This window comes from Musca domestica, unplaced genomic scaffold (assembly GCF_030504385.1).
Source record: "Musca domestica strain aabys unplaced genomic scaffold, Musca_domestica.polishedcontigs.V.1.1 1, whole genome shotgun sequence".
Taxonomy (NCBI): Eukaryota; Metazoa; Arthropoda; class Insecta; order Diptera; family Muscidae; genus Musca; species Musca domestica.
In genome coordinates, this window is record NW_026712114.1 from 36483701 (window position 1) to 36505466 (window position 21766).

The 21766-nt window shown below is 35.1% G+C and overlaps 1 protein-coding gene across 2 annotated transcripts in view; it reads left to right on the forward strand.

Annotated features, from left to right (window-relative positions):
- Nucleotides 1–964: 964 nt before the first annotated feature.
- LOC101895255 (J domain-containing protein) overlaps nt 965–21766 on the forward strand; it is a 113150-nt gene continuing 92348 nt past the window's right edge. Inside the window, exons 1-2 of one of the 2 annotated variants that reach the window (XM_005183758.4) lie at nt 965–1216; nt 7208–7447. In XM_005183758.4, the coding sequence (XP_005183815.1) occupies nt 7361–7447 (87 nt within the window). In that variant the 5' untranslated portion in view covers nt 965–1216; nt 7208–7360. The remainder of the gene's footprint in view (nt 1217–7207; nt 7448–21766) is intronic. The other variant, XM_005183759.4, reaches the window with a different exon arrangement.

The following is a 21766-nucleotide window of genomic DNA, read 5'->3' on the forward strand; positions in this document are numbered from 1 at the left end:
ATAACGGTACCTCCCGATATTCGGTACTTTGATGATTTTAGGGACATCATTCACCGGAATTGTTTCAAATTTGGTATTTGAAGTTCATAATGAATACTACAGTCTATGACAGAAAATTGTCTGTGCAGGTCATGTCTCCGTATAGACCCTATGTAACGGTATCTCCCGATATTCGGTATTTTGATCATTTAAAATTTGGAATTTGGAGTTCATAATGAATACTACAGTCTATGACAGAAAATTTTTTGTGCAGGTCTACGTCTTCGTATAGCCCCCATATAATGGTACCTCCCTTTATCAGGTATTTTAATGATTTTAGCTACATTATTCACCGATTTTTTTTGTTCAAGTTTCGCATTTGAATATTATCATTAAAGTTGCCTATGTAGGTCCACGTCGTCGTATTTTTAACGGTTTTTATTTTTTTAAAATTGCCAAATTGTTCCAAATGGTGGAGGGTATTCAAGGTTCGGCCTGGCCGAACCTTCAGCTATTTTACTTTTTCATTATTCGTTCTATTTATAAGCAATTCTTTTCCGCTACAATTTGTTTATTTTTAAACTTATTTCCTAAACTTTACAGACAACCCCTCGAAAATTCAATCAAGTGCAGCTTAGTTTCTCTCTCATTTCCTCTCTCTTGAGAGAACCAGAAATAAATTGGAATTTTTGTTTTTATTCTCATTTGTTGTTTTGCCAGTCCAGGCATTGGGGGGCTTGTATTGCGCGGTATTTGATGCTGTAGGTAAATGTGGTGATTGTGGGTTCGCTCGCTCCTATGAGATGGGGTAATCCAGTAAAATTAAATATTTATATGTGTACCGTTCCCATTACCATTTCGTTCCGTTCGCTCATCGTCATCATCAGCATTCGGATTATCATTGTTGGTGGGACTGTTGTTGTCGTTGTTGTTGCCATTGCCCTTGTGAACCAGTTTCATTCATTCATGAGAAGAGTTTCAGAGACACACCACAGTTTCACAGTTTACTGGACAACTCTGCAGTTGAGTGGCGCGTGTGGCATTACAAGAGACGCAAACATTGAACAGACGTAGTTGTCGAACCGCTCGCTCCGAATAGTAGTAACAAATCAGACCGAACAAACAAGTGTTGGTGGCAGTAACAGTTTTGACTTATTGCCAGCAACAACGCGGCCCAAATTAAGAGCGGTTTAAATCGTTGAAAAAAAAAAAAGAAATAAAAACTAAAAAACACACGGTTGGCATGAATCTTTTTTTTTATTATCTATTTTTCTTGAAATTGTGAACTTACTTGGCTGGGCTCTTCTCACTCTAATTTGAATTTTAAATGAAAATTAAACAAGAATCGAATTTAATGGATTTCAATAAACAAACAACAAAATCTAATAACTAATAACAATAATAACAACAGATCCAAATGGTGTTTATTTAATAAATTTATAGAAGAAATTAGCAAGTTTGAAATAACATACGAACTAAAATTGTACCGAAACTCAGTGATTATCAAATCAAGTGATCTACGACGAATTCGGAATTTTCTTCAAATTGTTTTGTTTTGCTTTGCAATTTAAGAACCTAAAGTGAAAGTTTTGAGATTACGTTTTAAAATCATTTTTTTTCTTGTTTGTCTATTTTCTGTGTGTGCCGCTGTTGTTGTTGTGGTTTGGAAGTTTATATTTAATCTACGCTTCAATTAACGAAGGTCAACTCTGTATTGAGTCATTGAATAAAAAAAAAAACAATTGCAATATTTTTTGAAAACAATTTTGTTTATGAATTTTATTTGGAAGTGATTGTTTTGACTATTTATCGACATTCTTTTGCGGTCGATTTAATATGTAAACAAGCAATTTTGAAATAATTGCCCTAACTCCAAAAATGTATGTTATCGAAAACTACTAAGGATTTTATGCGAGGAGTAATATTAATTGACTTAAAGTTTTCTTTCAAAGAAACCAAATAATTTTACATTTTTTTTTTTAAATTAGCTTAGGTGAATGACAAAAGCTCAAAAATTCAGATTGTAAAAGTTAGAGAGTGATAGGATAAATGATTTATATATGAATAAATAGGAATAATTGGGCCTCATGTTCAGGCCCAGCCCTGAGTGGGAGAGAAAAACTAAAGGAGTATTTTTTATCAGTTAATACAAATTTTTGATATTTGACCTCAAATACCTTGCGGAAGCCAAATACTCAGCTTTCGCCTCAAAACGTTAATTCCACCACAAAACATGGATATAGATTTGTCCTAGAATTTAGTTGGAAATTCCAGACTATCGAGAAAATAATGGATATAGTAAAACATATAACTACAGGGTGAGATAAAAAACTGCAACAAAGTCAAACGCCATAATTTTTTAAATTTTATTGAATGAAAGCGACAAATGTCGGAAATAACATCAAATTTTAGAATAAGTTTAGATTTGTTCGAATTGGTATCCTTTGGCACGATTGATAGCCTTCAAACGGCCAATGAAACCGTCACACTCTGCCCGGATGTTGCTCTGCGGTGTTTTGGCCCATTCCCGGCGAAGCGCTTGCTTGAAGTAATCGGCACTTAAGTATTTTTTAGAGCCAACCTTTCTTTTCAAAATACTCCAGACACAATAGTCCAACGGATTGGTATCCGGAGATTTGGGTGGCTATTGTGCACTGGAAATGAAATGAGGAACCTCATTTTGTAACCATTCATGGGTGGCGCGTGCTGAGTGCGATGGAATGACCAAGATCTACGGCGAAAATGTTTGCGTGCCTAAGGCTTTAATACGCCCTCCAGAATATTTTCGCGATAATATTCGGCATTTATTCTGATGCCACGGTCGATTAATACGAGCGGAGAGCGACCATAGGATGTTATGGCGGCCCACACCATCACCATGGCCGGCGCTTGTGTTCTGGTGGCCAACCGAAGGTGCACATTTTCAGCTGACTTCTTTTGCGTAAGTTGCTGTGTAAGCTTTTTCCACTTTTTGGAATTTCAGAGGCTTTACCTCGAGCTCATTTTTCAATATTTGCTGAATTGAATATTGCGATATGTTCGGGTCCACTTCCTTGACGTCGGGCTACGCTACCAGTATCACGGTAACGACACAAAAGATTTATTCACATTTAAATTCTGGAGTACTCTAACGATAGCCACTTGTGTTTTTCCAGTCAAATATAAAAAAATCACACTATCACGCTTGAATTCCATCACGAATAACTTTTTTCTGGAAAATTTTCACCAGAATGCTTTTGTACGCTTCTAAACAATATAATGAGCTGTCACTGGAATAATTTTAACAGCTGTCGGGCTAGTGGCCTAGAAATGACGGCAGTCTGAAATTGGTTGCAGTTTTTTCATCTCACCCTGCATATATTAGAGTTATATCTGCACCGATTATCTCCAACTTAGAAGTATTTGTTTCTGGCCTGAATTCTGTCGGAAGTGCCAAAATTCAGTCCATTTGGGCTGATGTGTAAAAGTCAGGTTATTTGGATTGATATTGGCGATTTGGTGCACAATTAGCCCGAAATCGGTTGAAAATATATATGGGAGCTATATCTAAATTTGAACCAATTCTCACCAATTTCAATATTCAATTCTCACCAATGTATGTATTTGTATTTTGTTGCAAATGCATACAAAAATACATGGATAGACGGACGGACTGATATGTATAAATCGCCTCCAAAAGATCGCCATGTATAAAGACCCTCAAAATTAATTATGGGTCTATCTCGCTTCCTTCTCCATATTACAAACAAATGCACAAAAGCATAGTACACTTATGTGGTGTAGGGTATAAATATCTGCTACCTCAGATCTTCTAGCCGCTAGATAAGGGGTTTTCTAATTTTTACATCTGTCTTTATTTAGTCATATTGGTGATATTTGTTTATCAAAATCGAAATTTGTGGTCTCAAAGACCCAGGTCAAGGATTTGTCTCATAGATAAAAAATTATCGTCGTGCATCGAAATTGAAAAGTAGGTCCAAAGATATAAGTTCGTTACTCAAAAAAAAAAAAAATCTTCGGCATGAAGCAGTTAAAAAGGCTTCTGTTTGAAAGAAAAATTTACATATAACATGTTGTAAAAAATCGCCTACTTCTTTCGCAAGTTATGACAGATATAAATATTGGAAATTGCTATCCTTTGTGGGTGATGTACCAGAAGGGGTTGGCAGATATATATAATCTTCACAACAGATCTTGCATTAGTAAAAACGTTTGTATGTGAGTTGGATGCTTATTTCGTTTCTTTGAGCGTTTGAGCGTCTTGAACCCGATCTCTACCATGTTCACAACATATTTTGTGTTGATGGAAATATTACTTAGAAATGTACTTAGAGTGGAATGGAATCGGATGATTATTTCGTATTTCATGAGCTTCATGGACATTCAACATTTTTAGTCTTTGTAATTAAGATACCAGAAGGAGTAGACCGATATATCCCATCTTCACAACAGAGTTTGTGTTTGTAGAAGTAATGGGATGTGTGAAATATAAAGAGAACCTGATGCTTATTTCGGATTTTATAAACGTTTTGGTTATTGGGGAGGTACAAAAAGGAATAGTTCAATCTCTACCGTTTTTATAACAGATCCTGCTTTGATAGAAATATTCAGGTGCGCCAAGTCTAAATGGAATCGGATGTTAATTTCGCGTTTTATGAGCTTAATGTATATTCAAAATTTCGACCTTTTCTGGGAGATATACCAGAAGGAGTGGACCGATGTATTCCAGCTTTACACCATACCTTGGGTTAATAAAATTATTAGGATGTGTGAAATTTTAAGACAATCGGTCTTTTAAATCACATAATAATAATAATAATAATAATAATAATAATAATAATAATAATAATAATAATAATAATAATAATAATAATAATAATAATAATAATAATAATAATAATAATAATAATAATAATAATAATAATAATAATAATAATAATAATAATAATAATAATAATAATAATAATAATAATAATAATAATAATAATAATAATAACATTAATAATAATAATAATAATAATAATAATAATAATAATAATAATAATAATAATAATAATAATAATAATAATAATAATAATAATAATAATAATAATAATAATAATAATAATAATAATAATAATAATAATAATAATAATAATAATACTAATAATAATAATAATAATAATAATAATAATAATAATAATAATAATAATAATAATAATAATAATAATAATAATAATAATAATAATAATAATAATAATAATAATAATAATAATAATAATAATAATAATAATAATAATAATAATAATAATAATAATAATAATAATAATAATAATAATAATAATAATAATAATAATAATAATAATAATAATAATAATAATAATAATAATAATAATAATAATAATAATAATAATAATAATAATAATAATAATAACAATAATAATAATATAATAATAATAATATAATAATAATAATAATAATAATAATAATAATAATAATAATAATAATAATAATAATAATAATAATAATAATAATAATAATAATAATAATAATAATAATAATAATAATAATAATAATAATAATAATAATAATAATAATAATAATAATAATAATAATAATAATAATAATAATAATAATAATAATAATAATAATAATAATAATAATAATCACATAAGAGTTGTAATTATTCAAAATGTTGACCCTCTGTGGGGGAGGTACCAGAAGGAGTGGGCCGATGTTGTCCATTTTCGCACGTAAACTAGCACTGACGCAACTATTACGATTTGCAAAGTTGGATAAAAATCGGATTATAATTTCTCTTTTTGTGCAGAAAATATATATTTTTGAAAATTACGACCTTTTTAGGGGGGTGTAAATCACATTTTATAAGAGTTGTAGTTTTTCAAAATTTTGACCCTTTGTGGCGCTGGTACTTGATGAAGTGGACCGATATTTTCCATTTTCTCACCTGACCTAGCACTGCCGTAAATATTAGAATATGCAAAGTTGGAGCAAAATCGGATTATCGTTTCTCTTTCTGTGCAGAAAATATATTTTTTGAAAATGTCGACCTTTTGTGGGGGAGGTACCAGAAGAAGTGGACCGATATAGCCCATCTCCGAACTCGATGTAAGTTTGACAAAAATATTACGATGTACCAATTTAGGACCAAATCGGATACTCCCTTTTGAGAGTTATCGTGCGCCCCAGCCAGAGAGACGGACGGACATTGATAGATCGACTCCAAATGTACTGAAAGGGATTTGGTCCTAAGAAGCCTAGGGTCGAAAATCGCTATTTCAACTAGGTACGTTTTGATCGCATAAAATAATATATACCCTCTCTAGCCATATGGCTGAGGATATGGCGTCCACTACTTGATTTAAATCAACCACTGAAACCTTAAATATACATAAAAGTTGGAGGTACCAAATTTAGGCTACAGTGAACATTTCTTTCTTTCAATACCAAACATCTTAGGAGTACAATACAAACCTTTTTGTGTCAAACTGATTTTGACAGACGCACAGAAATCTTTAAATTGGCTTAGAATGGAATATAACCTCCATCCTATGGCGGAAGGCATAGAAAGTCATCACGTGTGGTAAGGCTGATCTGATTTAATTAACATCCTCAAATCACACGATTTATTAAGTTAACTTTTAAACTATTCCATGGCATACTAAATCTATTTTAAGAGGAATTAAATGATTATTTAAAGTTATTATAGATATGGTGATAAAATTAGCACAACCACTATTGTGACGAGTAGCTATGTGGGGGTGCAGCTTAAACCTGCTGATGATATGTCGGCTATTTACTTAATTTATTACCCATCACATGAGCACCTCCAGTGCAAACCTCATCATCGGCATCGTAGCTACACACATATCACAATATAACGTAAATTGATTGATACGGGAAGTGTTGATGGAGTCAATTTGTTTTTAGGTTTTAGCTACTATTTTTATCGTTCATAGACAAATAAACACTTTCAAACGCACACACACACACAACAACAACACGGGCACATACACAGGATGTACTATTTTATTAGACTAACAAATTACAGAGCCAAATAAAATTTTAGTTTTTTTTTTTACCAACTTCATAATCCAACGGTTATTGAACAGACTTTTTCCCAGCCATTTACTTAGATATTCTAATCACTTCGTTTCATTTTTTTTTTTAAATACTTTTCTTTGTGGTGCCTCTTTACAAAATACACAAATCAATTTCATTATTACAGTGATTGATCACAGTGATAAAAGCCCGGAAAAAAGTGGAAAAAAATACAAACAAAAACATCTGGTATAAATCATAACAAAATAATACGGAATAAATAATTGAGAGGAAAAAAATCCTTTGAAACGACAAGAAGGAGAAAAATTACTGCAGCAAAATGAGTGCCGTTGATTCGATTTTGAATTTTAAACGTGATGCCAGCGAGGATTTCTATGGCATGTTGAATTGTGATGAAAATTCAACGGTAAGTAATTATTTTGAATTGTAATTATTGGTAATAGATAAAGTTTCAATATAAAGGCCAAATGCTGTAGCGATATTTATATATAATGTGAAGGCACGGCCTAATATATAAGTAATTGTTCCTTAGCATGACCTAAATAAAGTTTTTATGGTGTATACAATACATACACAAATATATGTACGTACTTACGTACGGTTGGAAATGTATTCCTTGGCAATTCAGACAAAAGGCGTGAAACAATAGAATTTTAAATTTTGTACCTAAAATTTATTGGTGTGGGTTTGGTCACAGCTGTTGTAAATGTTTTTCAATATTGTTAAAATTATTCCAGTGCCAGCTCGATATATTGTTTACAAAAGAATTTGGTGAGAATTTTCCAGAAAAAAGCTATTCGTGATGGAATTCATGCGTGATAGTGTGATTTCTTTATATTTGGCTGGAAAACCACAAGTAAATCTATTGTGTCTCATACCATCGCTCGTTACAGTGATACTGGTAGCGTAGCCCTACGTCAAGGAAATGGACGGAAAAAAACTGCAACATCATCAGAAATGGTTCGAAAAGTAAAGAAGCGACTTGAGCGAAAACCGCGTTGCAAAGGCCGAAAAATGGCTCGTGAGTTGAACATATCGGCAAATATTGAGAAATGAGCTCGGGGCAAAGCCATTGAAATTCCAAAAAGTGCAAGAACTTACACAGCAACAGAAAGAAAATACTCAAAAGAGCTAAAGAGTTGCTTCGCTTCGCTGAAAGTGGTGAACTGCCGAATTTGGTTTTCTCCGATGAGAAAACATTCTTTGTTTTTACTCGCCAAAGAGGTCAGCTGAAAATGTGCACATTCGGTTGGCCACCAGAAGTCAAGCGCCGGGCATGGTGATGGTGTGGGCCGCCATAACAGCCGAAATGCCGAATATTATCGTGAGAATATTCTGGACCGTGTATTAAAGCCTTGGGCACGCAAACATTTTGGCCGCAGACCTTGGACATTCCAACAGGACTCAGCACCATCGTACTCAGCACGCGCCACCCAAGAATGGTTACAAAAAGAGGTTCCTCGCTTCATTCCCACCAAAATCTCCGGATACTAATCCGTTGGACTATTATGTCTGGAAAGCAAGGTTGGCACTAAAAAATACCAAAGTGTCGATAACCTCAACCAAGCGCTTCGCCGGGAATGGCGAGCAACACAGAGCAACATTCGGGCCATAATTCGTGCCAAAGGTGACCAATTCGAAACTTATTCTAAAATTTGATGCTATTTTCTACATCTTTTCTGTCATTCAATAAAATTTAAAAAAAAATTAAAAGTTATGGCTTTTGACTTTGTTGCAGTTTTTTTTATCTCACCCTGTGTTTTTGTAATTGTCGAACAGAGTTTATTACAAAACAAATGGTGGTGAGTTCAATATCAAGCAGAGTTGTTGATGTAGTTGATATGACAATCCCCAGCAAAATCTTGGGAACTATATTGGCCGGAAAACTCTGCAGTACCAGTAGGTGGAGAATAATGGCTTATTCCATAATCCTTGTTTACGTATTGATGGAAATTTCCATTATACCAAATCGTAAATTCATATGACAGCACAAGTTCGCCTTATATTTATCGTATCAGGAAGTCTTATTAATGTCTCTTACATTGAAAAAAGCTAATTGTCACGGTTTATCCAAACTTAGTATATCGTAATATTATTGTCAAACATGGATCGAGTTCGGAGATGGGCAACATCGGTCCCATACTTCTTGTACCTCCTCCACAAAAAGTCAAAATTTTCATAGGAAATAATTTACCTCAGAGGGAGAGAGAGAGAGAATTATTCGATTTTGTGTAAACTTTACATGTCACCATATTTTTGTCTGTGCTAGGTAAGATAAGAAAATGGACAATATCGGAACACTCCTTCAAGTACCTTCCCCACAAAGGGCTACAATTTTGAATAATTATAACTCTTATAAAATGTGAAATAAGCATCCGATTGTCATAAACTTTCATACTCCCAATATTTCTACCAAAACAACACAATATCTGGTACGAATATGATATATATTGGTCCACTACTTCTGGTACATCCCACAAAACGGGGAGGTATATCCATGAAGCTCGTAAAACATGAAATGTGCTTTCGCTTTCGACCTACTTCTTCCGGTACTCCCCCACTAAGGGTTAATATTTTAAATAACCAAAACGATCACATATGAAATACAATAAGCCAATCCTTCTGGCACCTCTCTTACAAAGGGCAAATATTTGTAATAATTGTAACTCTTCAAAAATGTGCAATGAGAGCCACATTGTCTTTTAATTTCACACATCTATTTTTTTAACACAAGATTTGGTGTAAAGATGGAATATGTCGGTTCATTCTTTCTGGTACCTTCCTCAAAAGGCCAACTTGAAAAGGTGGAGGGTAGGCCCCAAAAAAAAATTGGTATTTGTAGTTAATAATGGATTCTGGCTACGCTGGCGAAACATTGAATTTATATTTCCACGGTTTTTTCTAAAAATTGGTATATGTTGGTCATAATGGGTTCTAGCTCCTGTGGCGGAACATAGTGTGTATAGGTCCACGTTTTCGAATAGCCCCTACATAATAGTACCCCCGGATTTCAGTATTTTGATGATTTTTGCCAAAATTGTTGCAAATTTGGTATTTAAGAGGATTGGTTACATGACAATCCCTGAAGTATAAAATTGTCTATGGGGGTTCCCGCTTTTGTATGGCCCCCATACAACGGCCTCAACCACTTAATGGTTTTTTGAAAATTTTAACAGCATTATCCAAACGGCATTACTGGTATTTAAAGTTTAGCCCTGTCCGTTGGTCCGTCAAACCGTCTGTTGATATCACACTACAATCAAAACGAATTATGATTGGAAGCTAAAATTTTGAAAATATCTGTATTTTGTCTGCAGGCAGGTCAAGTTCGAATATGGGCTATATCGGTCCACGATATCGTATAGCTCCCATATAACCGTACTCCCCGGTATTCGGTATTTTGATGATTTCAGCCAAATTTTTTAATGGAATTGTCTGAAATTCTACACAAGGAGTTATTTATGAGTGCTTTACCCTCTGAAAGAGAATTGTCTATATAGGTCCACGATATCGTATATACCCCCATATAACGGCACCTCCCGGTATGCGGTATTTTGATGATTTTAGCGAAATTTTTAATGGAATTGTCTTAAAAGCAATCGCAAGGGGTTCCCTCGGAGTACTTTATGCTCTAGAAGAGAAATGTCTATATAGGTCCACGTTTTAGTATAGAGCCTACATAACGGTGGCCCAAATATTCGGTATTTTCATGATTTTTGCGACATTATTCAAATTTCACATATAAAGTTAGGAACAGTTACTAAAGCTTATGACACAAATTACTGATGCAAGACCACGTCTTCGTATAGTCCCCAGTATTTTTCGACGGAATTTTTCTTGAAATTAAGTTTCTTCCAAATGTAGGTTATAAAAAGTTCGGGCCGGTCGAACTTAACTGCTTTTTTGCTTGTTTATCTTGTGTTGGGGATATTAAGTCTTTTTTAGGAAAACATACAATCATGTTAGGTTCCAATGTTAAAATGTTAAGGAATACCCTATTATTTTTTCAATGTACAATATAATATGTTCTTTTAATAATTCGAGCTATTGACAGGTGGTTTAGTGTTGTTTTACTCATGACTACGATGGCATTTTTAAAAAAACACGAGTTTTTTCAATGTCTTAGTAAAATAATACTTCAATTTCTTGCAAAACTCTCATATATCTCCCTGTCTGCATTCGAATATGAATTCATCAATAACATTTTTAAACGAAATACCTAAATTGTGTTGCATGGAAAAATAAGCTAAGCAAACCAAAGTATACCAAAATCTATTCAAATTTTTAATTCAATTTGAAATCTGCATAAAATTTACAAGTTTTCAAACTTATTTCAGTTCACCACATTTTATTATTGGAGCTTTTGTTGGATTTTATTTTTTGCTTTTGTTTTAGTCTCTTGTAATTCCCAGGATAATAACGAAATTAGTGAAGTGAATAAGTTGTAAAGACACTTAAGGGCTTTTTTGCGAGATGATATTTCAAAGAATTAAATGGTATGAGAATGCTTTTAACTTGGCTAAAATAATATTGAATTTTTATTCTATTAACAACACTTTTACAGCTTAATGCGTTGCTGTGGATAATCACATTATTTTAAAGCATACGAAAAATTACCATTTAATTTAAAGATTTTAAAATGTCAATTTGGATCGATGTCACTTTCGTTTTCATGAAAATTTAAAATGGGAGAAATTAAAAAGCACGCATTTTGTTATTCTCTTTAACAGAGATGTTTCTGTTAATTCGGAGAATCTTCATTTATTTAATTTTTTGGCAAATGAAACATTTTAATAATGCTCATATGAATTGGATTTTCCTGGAAATAAAAGCTAAACCAATGCATTTTCCTGGAAATTAAAGCCATGTACAATTGAATATGTAAATACACACGTCTGTATGTGTTTTGATTTTAATGCAATATTAAGCCTTGAGGTAAATACATACTCATGATAAATGGGGGCTCATAAAATTTGATTTTGTAAATGTTGTTTAATGAAACATATGAATATATAAAGAGTTGCTTGGCAAAGAAGCATTCACGAACTTCAAAGGCAATGCCAATTTCTTATTGTTATCAGAAAACATCAAGAAATCAACATTCAAGTATCTTTTAATTAATTATTACAGTTTACAATTATTACAGGATAGGTCGAAAGTTGGGCGGGACCTAATATATGATACCCTACACCACAATGCATATTTAGTAAAACTACCCGTAAAAAAAACCATTACAGGGTGAGATGAAAAAACTGCAACAAACTTCAGACTGCTGTCATTTCTAAAACACTCGTTCGACAGATGTTAAAACTATTCCAGTGACAACCCATTATATTGTTTACAAGCGTACAAAAGCATTTTGGTGAGAATTTTCCCGAAAAAAAATTTATTCGTGATAGAATTCAAGCGTGATAATGTGATTTCTGGAAAACCCCAAGTGGCTATCGTTAGAGCACGCCAGCATTTAAATGTGAATAAATCTTTTGTGTCTCGTACCATCGCTCATTATCGTGATACTGGTAGTGTAGCCCGACGTCAAGGAAGTGGAAGAAAGAAAACAACAACATCTGCAGAAATGGTTCGAAAAGAAAAGAAGCGACTTGATCGAAACCCACGTCGCAGTGGCCGAAAAATGGCTCGTGAGCTGAACATATCGCAATATTCCATTCGGCAAATATTGAAAAATGAGCTCGGGATAAAGCCATTGAAATTCCAAAAAGTGCTAGAACTTACACAGCAACAGAAAGAAAATAGACTCAAAAGAGCTAAAGAGTTGCTTCGCTTGGCCGAAAGTGGTGAACTGTTGAATTTGGTTTTCTCCGATGAGAAAACATTCGCTGTCCAACAAACAAAATGATTGTGTTTAGTTGCCAAAGAAGTCAGTTGAGAATCTGCATCTTCGGTTGGCCACCAGAACCCAAGCTCTGGCCATGGTGATGGTGTGGGCCGCCATAACAGCCGATGGTCGCACCCGCTTGTATTAATCGACCGTGGCATCAGAATAAATGTCGAATATTATCGCGAAAATATTCTGAATGGTGTATTAAAGCTTTGGGCACGCAAACATTTTGGCCGCAGACCTTGGACATTCCAACAGGACTCAGCACAATCGCACTCAGCACGCGCCACCCAAGAATGGTTACAAAATGAGGCTCCTCGCTTCATTTCCAGCGCACAATGGCCACCAAAATCTCCGGATACCAATCCGTTGGACTATTGTGTCTGGAGTGTTTTGGAAAGCAAGGTTGCCACTAAAAAATACCAAAATGTCGATCACCTCAAGCAAGCGACCATCGGCTGTTATGGCGACCCACACCATCACCATGGCCAGCGCTTGTGTTCTGGTGGCCAACCGAAGGTGTTCCTTTTTTAGCTGACCTCGTTGGCAAGTAAACACGATCATTTTGTTTGCTTACAAACTGCTGGACAACGAATGTTTTCTCGTCGGTGAAAACCAAATTCGGCAGTTCACCACTTTCGGCCAAGCGAATCAACTCTTTAGCTCTTTTGAGTCAATTTTCTTTCTGTTGCGTTGTAAGTTCTTGCACTTCTTGGAATTTCAATGGCTTTACCCCGAGCTCATTTTTCAATATTTGCCGAATGGAATATTGCGATATATTCAGCTCACTAGCCATTTTTCAGACACTGCGACCCAGGTTTCGATCAAGTCGCTTCTTTACTTATCGAACCATTTCTGCTGATGTTGCTGTTTTTTTCCGTCCACTTCTTTGACGTCGGGCTACGCGACCAGTATCACGGTAACGAGCGATGGTACGAGACACAAAAGATTTGTTCACATTTAAATGCTGGAGTGCTCTAACGATAGCCACTTGTGGTTTTCCAGCCGAATATAAAGAAATCACACTATCACGCTTGAATTCCATCACGGATAACTCTTTTTTTGGAAAATTCTCACCAAAATTCTTTTGTACGCTTGTAAACAATATAATGAGCTGTCACTGGAATAATTTTAACAGCTGTCGGACGAGTGGCTTTGAAATTACAGCAGTCTGAAATTGGTTGCAGTTTTTTTGCATCTCACCCTGTACTTTATCAGGTCTACGACGAATATTTAGGGATGTTACAATCGGAATGACAAATAACATACCCTTCTTTCCAAGGTGCAGGGTATACACATGGGAGCTAAATTTAAATCTGAAGCGACTTTGATAAAATTTAAAAGAAATATTTCTGGCTCGTATCTGACATCTGGTACCAAATATCACTTTTGTGGAGTGATATTTCGAATGTGGGGAATTAAACACCAAATCGGTTGACACATATGTGGGAGCTATAGATATATCTGCACCAAATTTCACCGAGTACTTGTGCCAAAATACGTCATATTTGTGCAAATATTACACATATGGCGCACAATAAAATTTAAATCCGTCGAAGATATATATGGGAGCTATATGTATATATGGAACGATTCTCACCAAATTTGAAGTACTCTTTTCTTCGATGAGTTTAGTCTGAATTGCCAGTCCATTTGGAGTGATATTAGCCATATTTTATGAAAAATAATCCTGAAATCGGATGAAAAATCTTTAATTCCTTTTTTCAGAACCAAAAAAGGTAGTATAGGGTTGCCCATATTCGACGGACCTTTGGGCCCATTCCAATCGACGAGGCTTGTCCGCAGGCAACATTCTTTGCGTCAATTGAATTTTGTACGGGAACAAATGCAAATCAATGCGAATAATCCGTTGTAAAGTGGACCGAGCCATACCCAACTGCTGAGAACGGCGTTTTTGGGATGTTCTTGGGGACCTCTCAACACTGGCTCGTACGGAAGCGATATTCTCGGCCGATCGCCTTTGTCGACTTTTATATGGCCTCTTCGGATTTGAAAGAGCCTTACCATTCGAAAATTTTTCATATAAACGCTTAGTTTCTAATTGATTCTTAGTTTTCACAATTGATTTCTTGTAAATTAAAATCAGAGCGCTCGCGTGGCGTGTATTGGTTCATGGTAAAAATCTGCTTGGACTGACGCTTCAAACGCGGTATGTCATTAATCGATGTGGCATCTCTGTCAAAAGTTATGGCGTTGCCAGATTGGTCCGTCGAATATGGGCAACCCTGTACACTCCCAATTTAGAAGTTTTATAACCTAACAAATCCCTTAAATAAGCAGTGGCAATTTCTGGCCACCCCAAAGCAAACGTTATTGTAATATTTGATTTAATAAAGTTTTTTTTGGTGTATTAACGCCAATTGGGCTTAATCCATCCGTAAGCTCAAAACAAATTAGTTTACAAAGGATTATAACATTTCATGTCGTTCTCCCCATTGTGTCTGCTCCCTTTCGTTCCCCCCCAACCCCCCAATTGCAATAAATGTGTCTGCTCATGAATTCTTAAAGCCACGTCTGCCATTTAATTTTATCACTTTAATAAGAAATGTCTACTAAATTTACAGGTATAACATTACACATCCATAAATAAATCATGTTCCTCTTTTCCGCTTGACGGCCCAAATCATCTGTGCCACTCAAGCATTTCATCATCGATCATTATTCGACTTAATGACAAAGGTGTTTTTCTATTTTCCATATTTTTTTTTGTTTTGTTTTGTTCTAGAAATTTGCAATAATGAATGCCTTGCATAATACCAAACGCCTCTCTCTCGGGTGGCTATGTCTGCATACACACGGGAGGATATTGTCTGATATTTATGTTTCACTTGAACGGATCCTATTTCCTTCCTTCGGGTAATGGGTCTCGGTGCCTGGTTGTGGAGTAGAGCAAGCCAAGCATCCAACCAGCCATGCTTGCATCTATTGATGAAAAGAAAACACAACTCTAACAAATGGATAAACACCGCAGAGAAAAGGCGATACGAAAACATTTGCCAGCATGTTGGGGTTTTCGTAGAACTCTCTAATATGGGTGGGGGATGGGTGTCTGTGCGTTTGATAGCTTTGTTTAGATTGGATTTTCATTATTATTTTGTTTTGTCGTTTCTTTTTTCGTTTTTTTTTTCGCTTGCAAAAATATTATTAAAATGAAAACAAAGTAAACACAATCCACAAATGTGCACTGGAATATTTTATGACGATGTACTTAGAGCATTAAGTGCTTATGGTTCTACTCTCTCGGGCGAATGTGTATGTGCTTGGGGGGAGGCGGGGGGTAGGTCCAAAAGAAATTTAGATTGCCAACAATCCACAGCGGATTATTAGAGATTTGGTAATAATTACGGCCGCATTACCATTCTTCGACAATGGAATCTATGTTTATTATTGCATGGATGGATTTAGAGGTGCTTAGCATAGTTTTAATATATTTTATTCATGAACATTTGCATATTGTTAAATAGAGTAAATGTTGGAGCAGCGTATTAATAACACAATTATATTAATATATACTAAGATTATGGTTGCAAATTTGTACCATCTTTTTCCTTAGAGGAAAATTTTCATTTTTTGAAAACCGCATAGCAGAGTTGCTGAAACCCATACGAGGAATTTTTTGTGTTAAATATTTAACCTGAAAGCGAGTCTATGAAGAGGTCTTTTTGGTTCTTTTTCAAAATATGGTTAAAAATCCCCTTTAAAGAGGACAGTAACAAGAAAAATATTCTACAGAATTATTTGTCACGAAATTCTACTATAGGTCCTAGAATACGCCAACTGATTCAACTTGGCTGGGATATTTTGAGCTGTATCTGATGCCGGTATCAAATATCATTATTGAGGAGTGCATATTACGCATGTGAGGGATTTTAACACCAAATTCGATGAAACATATATGGGAGCTATAGCGAAGCGAAGCGCTTGCTTTTAGGCTATATTTCGTCGGAAGTGCCAAAATTCAGTCCATTTGGGCTGATATTAGCCATTTTCTGCACAAACAACCTGAAATCGTATACACATATGCATGGGAGTTATATCCAAATCTGAACCGATCTCAACAAAATTTTAAACATTTATTTCTGACCTGTACCGAGAGAGATAAAAAAATGAAGCAAAGTCAAACACCATAATTTTTAATTTTTTTCCAATTTTATTGAATGAAAGCAAAAAATATCGGAAATAGAATAAATTCAGATTTGTTCGAATTGGTCACCTTCGGCTAGAATTACGACCTTCAAACGGTCAATAAAATCGTCACACGCTACCCGAATGTTGCTCTGTGGTATTTTGGTCCATTCCCGGCGAAGCGCTCGCTTGAAGTGATCAACACTTTGGTATTGTTTAGTGCCATACTCCAGACACAATAGTCCAACGGAGTTGATATCCGGAGATTTTGATGGCCATCGTCTGCTGGAAATTAAGCGAGGAACCCCATTTTGTAACTATTCTTGGGTGGCACGTGCTGAGTGCGATGGTGTTGAGTCCTGTTAGAATATCCAAGGTCTGCGGCCTAAATTTTTGCGTCCCCAAGGCTTTAATATACCCTCCAGAATAATTTCGCGATAATATTCGGCCTTTATTCTGATGCCACGGTCGAATAATACGAGCGGAGAGCGACCATCGGCTGTTATGGAGGCATACACCACCACCATGGCCCGCGCTTGAGTTCTGGTGGCCAACCGAAGGTACACATTTTCAGCTGACCTCTTTGGCAAGTAAACACGATCATTCAGTTTGCTTACAAACTGGTGGACAACGAATTTTTCTCATCGGAGAAAACCAAATTTGACAATTCACAACTATCGGCCAAGCGAAGCAGTGTAAGTTCTTGCACTTTTTGGAATCTCAATGGCTTTACCCCGAGCTCATTTTTCAATATTTGCGAAATGGAATATTGCGATTTTTTTTTTCGGCCACTGCGACGGGGTTTTCGATCAATTCGCTTCTTTACTTTTCGAACCATTTCTGCTGATGTTGCTGTTTTCTTCCGTTCATTTTCTTGACGTCGGGCTACCCTACCAGTATTACGTTAACATTAATGGTAGCAAGTGCCCGCTTTTTCATCAGTGTTCACCTTGAAATTTTAAATCCGTTCCCCCCATAATTTTAGTACCCAAATGCACCATTTGTTCATTATTTACTGGACAAAATTTCTAAATCAAAAACTTTCCTGCATTTTCAAAACAATATCATATCTTAACTTCAGTTGCCAACAGCGACCTTAATATCAAATTTTAGGATTTCAGCCTGTAATTTCCCCATTACCAAATTGAGTCTCATTTAGTACAATTATAGTACGCTTTGCCAAAACCATTTCCTTATCATAACCATAGACACCAACAGTGATGTCATATCAATATTTCAATTCTAAATACCAAGAGAGACCTCAATATCTAATATGAGGATTCCAGCCATATCCCTTCACACAATACCAAATATAGTACCATTCAGTACTTTTCGTACAATTATAGTACACGACTCCGAAACCACCTCTATATGTCCTGGCTACACATAAACAGCAACCCAATATAAACTTTCAAATTTCAAGCAATATCTGTTCACCCAATACCGAATTGCACCATTTCCAAAACCGACTCTTTATCACAAATATATAACCAACAGGGACCCAAGAGAAAATTTCAAAATTTTAGTTTGATTTGTTCACCCTTAACCAAACTGTTCAAAATTAAGTACCATTTAGTACAATTCGCACGCTTAGTACACAAACTTACTTTCCAACCCTGAGCAACCATATGGTGAGCAGTAACCTTAAAATCGGATGAAGATGAATGTCAAAGCTGTATAAAAATCTGAATTCTCGATAAAATTTAACAGAGGTTTTTTCGAGCAGTGTCTGAAGCCCGGTATCAAATATCATTATTGAGGAGTGTATATTACGATGTGAGAGACTTAAACACCAAATCGGATGAAACATATATTTGAATCGCTTTTCGCCAAAATCTGAAGCACTTGCTTTTAGGCTGCATTCCATTGGAAGTGCCAAAATTCAGTCCATTTGGGCTGATATTCATGACATCAATCCATTTGGTGCAGAAAAACCTGAAATCGGATAAATATATGTATGGGAGCTATATCTAAATCTGAATTGATCTCGACAAAATTTTAAACACTTATTTCAGAGCTATATGTGATATCTGGTACTAAAGATAATTGTTGTGGTGTGCATATTACCCCTGTGAGGGACTTTAACACCAAATCGGATAAAACATATATCTGGGAGCTATAGCTATATCCGAACCGATTTTCACCAAAATTTAAAGTACTAGTTGCTAGGATGAATTGCTGATATTAGTCATTTGGTGCACAATAAACCTGATATCTGATAAAGATATACATGGGAGCTATATCCTAATCTCTACCGATCTCGATAAAATTTGGCATACGTATTTTGGAGCAGTACATGATGCCGGGTACAAAATATCATTCTTGTGGAGGGCATATACGCATGTGAGGGAATTAAAATCCCAAATCGGATGAAAGATATACAGGGTTGCCCATATTCGACGGACCCATCTGGCAAGGCTATAACTTTTGACAGAGATGTCACATCGCTTAATGACATACCGCGTTTGAAGCGTCAGACCAAGCAGATTTTTACCATGAACCAATACACGCCACACGAGCGCTCTGAAATAGTTGAAAACTCAACGTGCTTTTAAAACATTAAAAAATGTGAGAAGAGCGCCTTCTAAGAACACCATTAAGCGTTTATACGAAAAATTTTCGACTGGTAAGGCTCTTTCTAATCCGAAGAGGCCATATAAAAATCGACCAAGGCGATCGGCCGAGAATATCGCTGCCGTACGAGCCAGTGTTGAGAGGTCCCCAAGAACATCCCAAAAACGCCGTTCTCAGCAGTTGGGCGTGGCTCGGTCCACTTTACAACGGATTATTCGCATTGATTTGCATTTGTCCCCTGCGGACAAGCCCCGTCGATTGGAATGGGCCCAAAGAGCCATCGAAATCGCCGAAATATATATATATATATATATATATATATATATATATTTTAACCGATTTTCTCCAAAATTGATGTACTTGCTTCTAGACTAAATTCGGTCGGATGTGCCAAAATGCAGGTAATTTGGACTGATATTTGCCATTAAGTGATATTGGTCGAAGTCAATTGAAGCTATATATGGGAGCTATATCTAAATATGATCCGATTATCATCAATTTGAGTGGGATTCGTTCTTGGGCCAAACAAATATTGTTTGCAAAATTTCATCTCAATCGGACCAATGCAAACTCCATTTTGTTCACAAAAATACATGGACAGACGGATGGACAGACGTACTGACAAGCATAAATCGACTCAGAAATTGATTCCATGAAGATTCTCAAGAGTAACTATAGGCCTATCTCGCTTACTTCTCCATATTACAAACAAAATGCACAAAGAAATAATACCCTTACCACTATGCGGTGTAGGGCATAAAATTAATAAATTTCCAAAGTTTGTGATAAATCTGTATTGAGACAAAGTCCTATATTTTGTCAAAACAAAGTGGTCGAAAACAAATAAATATTTTATATACTTGACTTGGAGTTACCCCACCTCCCCCAAATAGTGTAACTAACAACTGCCAGTCTTCCACGACCTGTCACTTTTGACAGCACCATATGTTCAACTTGTTACATTAACCAAAAAAATTCCAACTAAAAGTGTTCATAAATATTAAATATAAAACATATTTCAGTATTTATTAAATACATTTTCATTACTTTCAATACTCGTATATCGAAGGGCACGTCGTCGAAACGCTTAAATAAATGAACGGAAAACATACCGAAAAGCAAAACAACAAATAATAGAAAATAATAGCACAACACACACACATACACACTCGTTCGGTTCACATTTGATAAAAATCTAAAATTCTCTGCTGAATTTCAAGGCCAATGTTATCAGCATATTTACCTAGCATCAGCAAAATCGGCAAAACAAAAGCCCATTGAATATGGGTTTGCATTACTTGTTTTCACTTTTTTCCACATAGCTGTTGTTGTTGGTGTTAAGTCGAACAACAAACAGATGGGAAACAAAATCAATATTCATTAAAATACGGCGCTAAGTGAGACGAAATTTTGCTGAAAAAAATAATAAATAAATGTGACCAATTTTGGCTATACTAATGAAGGGATTTGAAAAAAAAAATACATTTTTCATAAGATAATATTTTAATACTTCAAATGCCACAATGACGTCTAGAAATGAATTGTTTCAAATTATTTCAAAAAATGAAATTTTGTGAGGTGGTTTTTTAGAGAAGCACAATCATAATACAATATATTGAGATTTTCAAATTAACAATTATTAGCAATATCGCAATATTTACAACATTCTATAATCAGTTGCAAAAATGGGCAATACCTGGCTCATTCTTCCTGTATCTTTCCAGTAAAGACCAAAAGTTTAAATAAAAAGTATGTGATAGTAAAGTGTCCGCCGTTTAAAGTTTATATTCAACTAGTGCTTATTTCTTCAATGATATCAATTAGCTGCAGTTTGATTTGATAGATTAAATTTATAAATCCGCTAAACGAATATGGTTGTGTAAGAAGTTACATTTTCGCTTTTATGGTACGGAAACCCTACACGCACACGGGTGAGATAAATAAACTGCAACAAAGTCAAAAACCATATTTTTTTTTTTTTAAATTTTATTGGGTTAAAGCAAAAAATGTCGGAAATAGCATCAAATTTTAGAATAAGTTTAGATTTGTATAAGTTGGTCACCTTTGGCATGAATTATGGCCTTCAAATAGACAACGGTATTTTGACCCATTCCTAGCGAAGCGCTTGCTTGAGGTGATCGACACTTTGCTATTTTTTAGTGGCAA